The sequence below is a fragment of the Petaurus breviceps genome, unplaced genomic scaffold (assembly GCF_028583685.1).
Source record: "Petaurus breviceps papuanus isolate PSGF00001 unplaced genomic scaffold, PetGlider_PUasm1.0 185, whole genome shotgun sequence".
Lineage (NCBI taxonomy): Eukaryota > Metazoa > Chordata > Mammalia > Diprotodontia > Petauridae > Petaurus > Petaurus breviceps.
In genome coordinates this window covers 36,649,948-36,653,812 of record NW_027185797.1, presented here as the reverse complement: position 1 = coordinate 36,653,812, position 3,865 = coordinate 36,649,948, and the positions used below count along the sequence as shown (strand labels likewise).

At 39.3% G+C, this 3,865-nt stretch overlaps 1 protein-coding gene across 1 annotated transcript; it reads left to right on the top strand.

Moving 5' to 3' along the window:
* The first annotated feature begins 262 nt into the window (after window positions 1–262).
* Window positions 263–1,183, top strand: LOC138161386 (olfactory receptor 10G7-like). Its single transcript, XM_069088212.1, has one exon. It carries the CDS (start codon window positions 263–265, stop codon window positions 1,181–1,183), a length of 921 nt encoding a protein of 306 aa, XP_068944313.1.
* Window positions 1,184–3,865: the final 2,682 nt, after the last annotated feature.

Sequence of the window (3,865 nt, the reverse complement as noted above, 5' to 3'; positions counted from 1 at the left end):
CCAACCAGATGACTATTTATTGCAGAAGCCTGCCATGTGTAGAAGGGTAGATGATATGATGTAACCCTAATGTCTTCACAAGCTCTGATAGTCTACATTGTAGGGAGGACTCTGTTTGCAGGGGGGAGTGAACAAAAATATCTTCAAGCTCATAAGATTTTGTGATGTTGTTCCTGGGACTTCATTTCCTCCGCAGAATTCTTCTAATGCACCTTTTCCAGTGGATTCCCCTATGGCTGATGGACTTTTTAGAGGATGGAAAATGACTAATTGTACCAGGGTTACTGCATTCATTCTCCAGGGCTTCTCAACCATTCCTGAACTACAGGCTTTCAGTGTGGCTATCTTCCTTTTCATCTACATATTCTCTCTGCTTGGAAACATCTCCATCATCACAGCAGTAACTCTGGATTCTCATCTACACACACCCATGTACTTTTTCCTCAAGCATCTATCATTCATTGACATGTGCTCCACTTCCACCACACTGCCCCGGGCACTCTTTGCTGCCTTGGCTGACTCAGAAGTCATTTCTCTCCCAGCATGTGCAGCTCAACTTTTTGTTTTTATCTTTTGTGGATCTACTGAGTGCTTTCTCATCACCTCCATGGCCTATGACCGCTATCTGGCCATCTACCAGCCCCTGACCTATGGGACCACCATGACCCAACGGTTCTGCTGTGCCCTGGTGGGTGTGGCCTGGGTGAGTGGGCTCCTTTTCTCCTCCTTCCACACAGCCAACACCTTCACCCTGCCTTTCTGTGATCCCACAGTGGAACATTTCTTCTGTGACATCCCACCACTCTTCCGATTGTCATGCACTGATCCTCACAAACATGAGGCAGCTGGCTTTGTTGTTAGTGGCTGTGTCATCATGAGCTGCTTTGCACTTACCGTCCTCTCCTACATCCAGATCATAGCCACCGTGGCCCGTATGAAGTCAACACAAGGTCGCCAGAAGGCCTTCTCTACCTGTTCCTCCCACCTCATCACAGTAATCCTCTTCTATGGAACTGGCAGTTCAGCCTACATGAGGCCTGCTAATGGCTACTCCCCACTTCAAGGGCGTCTATCTGCCATATTTTACTCTATCCTCACCCCAACCCTGAACCCCATTATCTATAGTATGAGGAACAAAGATATGAAGGCGGCCCTAAGGAAGCTTTACATTCGTGGACCATGATGACACTCAAGAGTCTTGGGAGGAGAGAGAGACTAGGTCTCCGATAACATACTCTCATATCTCTCCCCATGGAATGGTTGGTGTTGTACTCTGAGAATCGCCACCAATATAGCCTTGTGATCTTTATCAAGATGTTTCTTGTCACTGGGCCTCAGTTTCTTCATTTGCCAAATGGAAATGAGAACCCTTGCTCTCTAGCTCATGGGAATATTGTAAGGATAAGATTTCAAAACATAAGGAATACATTATTTCATAAGTACAACTATTTATTTCAGTCCGTGAAGATCACCGCTATAATGTGACAATATGAGTTTCTGTGGCTGAAAAATGGAATTTTTCAAGTGTGAATGATTAGCTATTCTCGGCAACACAATAATCTAAGATGATTGCAAATGTTTTATGATGAAAAATACTATCCACTATCCACCTCCAGAGAAAAAAACCTGATGAAGTCTGAATGCATATTGAAGTATACTTTAAAAAATCACCTTTCTTTATGATTCTTTGTTGCTGCTGTTTTTTGATTTACTTTTTTTTCAACATGGCTGATATGGAAATGTCTTGTGTAACTGCATGTATATAATCTATATAAAATTGATTGCTTTCTTAAGGAGGGGAGGTGATGGAGGGAGAGAGAGAATTTAAAACTCTATATTTGAAAAATGGAATGTTAAAACTTTTTGTTTACATGTAATTGAGAAAGAAAAAAATAAATGAAAATATGGGATTTTTAGTAGGAATAATCACAGACTAGTTACATGAACTAAAGAAAGAAAACAGAGAGCTGAAGTATGTAAAAGACAGGATGATAAGGTGACAGTTCAAATGGTGTATATCTATAACCCCAGAACTATCATGAACTGATGACTGTTTCTGAATATTCATCCTTGTTGACCTCTCTGCAACCTCTCACATTGTTAATCAGCTCTTCTCCTTGACACTTTCTTCCCTTTGGGTTTCCATGGTACTATTCCCCCATGATTTTCCTGCTACCTGTCTAACAGTTCTATCTTAGTCTACCTTAGTGGTTTTTAATCAAGGTTGTGCCTGCTAATCAGGAACATCTCCCAAGACTCATCAGCTCCAGTGGATTCAATTATCCAAACTGATGATTCTCAGGTCAATTTATCTAGCCCTAACTTCACTTGACCTTCAGTCTTGTATTTCCAACTGCCTATTGGACATTTGGAACTGCATATTCCACAGATATCTCAAACTGAACATGTCCAAAACTGAATTCATTGTCTTTCCCCTAACCCTGATCATCTTCCTAGCTTTACTATTATTGTACAGAGAGCCACCATCCTCCAAATTATCTAGGCTTGCAACCTAGGTGACATTGTCCTTGACTTCTCATTCTCTCTCACCAATATCCAATCAGTTGCCAAGGCCCATTGTTTCCACCTTTGCAACATTTCTTGTATTCACTCCCTTCTCTCCTCTGACTGCCACCACCCTCTTAAAGGTCTTCACTTTTCTTCTTCTCTCAGGTTTCTCCCTATTCCAGTTTATTTCAATTCAATAAGCATTTATTAAACACCTAATATGTTCCAGACACTGTGCTAAGCACTCCATTCAGCTGTCAAATTGATCTTCCTAATGTGTGACCTCTATTCAATAGACTCCAATGACTCTCAAGTATAAAAACCATCTGTTGGTTTCTTTGAATCCGTCCATAAAAAATGGAAATATTTGTATGAAATAATGAATAGTAAAGTGAATAGAACCAAGAAAATATTGTATACAGTAATAGCAACATGGTTTTAAAAAACAACTTTCAGTGACTGTCATTTTGACTATTATAATTACCCAAATTAACCACAAAGTACATATGAAGGAAAACATTATCTGTATCCAGAGAAAGAAATGATGAATAGAAATGTGTATAGAATGGTTTTACATATATATGTATATATAAATATATATATATATATATATATATCTATATTTGTAGTCCTGGGGGGGGGGGGTTGAAGAGAAAAAGAAAAAAAAAGAAATTTACACAATTCATTACAGATTTAAGAGGAATACTAAGTTGTACATAATAGATTTGTAGTTTCATGTGCAATCACCTTTTTTTATTATACTATGTTATGGAAATGCTTGTTTTATTCCATAAATTAAAAATTAAATAAAAACAATTTAAAATTCCGAATAAATAGAAAGTACTTAAATACAAGGGAGTTTGTGCGATCCCACTCACAGTTGGAGGGGTCAGGAAAGGTCCATGTGGTTCAAGGTGACACTTGACTTTCATCTGAAAAGAAGAGATGAGTTCAATAAGGCCAAGGTCCAGATGGCCATTGCAAAGGCAAAGAGATGGGGGAGAGGGGAGTGATCAGATTCAGTGAGCTTATTTTGAAGTCCATTCAATTTAAAGTTTCCACACAGTCAAAATTATGGTAGCTGTAGTATCTGGACATGAGTCATTTTCCCTCCTTTCTCCCTCATCTCACATGCTATGCTCTTATGGGTGAGTCCATTTTCTGCTTATTTTAAAATATTAGCTATGATTCCTCCTGCCTTTTCCTTTTCTTCCTTTATCAAAATGGTCCAGTTGCAACTAGGTTCATCAGTACTAACCAGAGACCAGCAGTATCACTTCCTGCAACATCACCATTTTAGGATTCAGGAGGAAATAGAAGTCAGTTTCCCTTAAGCGATGAGGTACATTGGACTTCC

Coding starts and splice junctions, on each gene's coding strand:
- LOC138161386 (XM_069088212.1), top strand. CDS start 263: ATGACTAATTGTACCAGGGTTACTGCATTCATTCTCCAGGGCTTCTCA.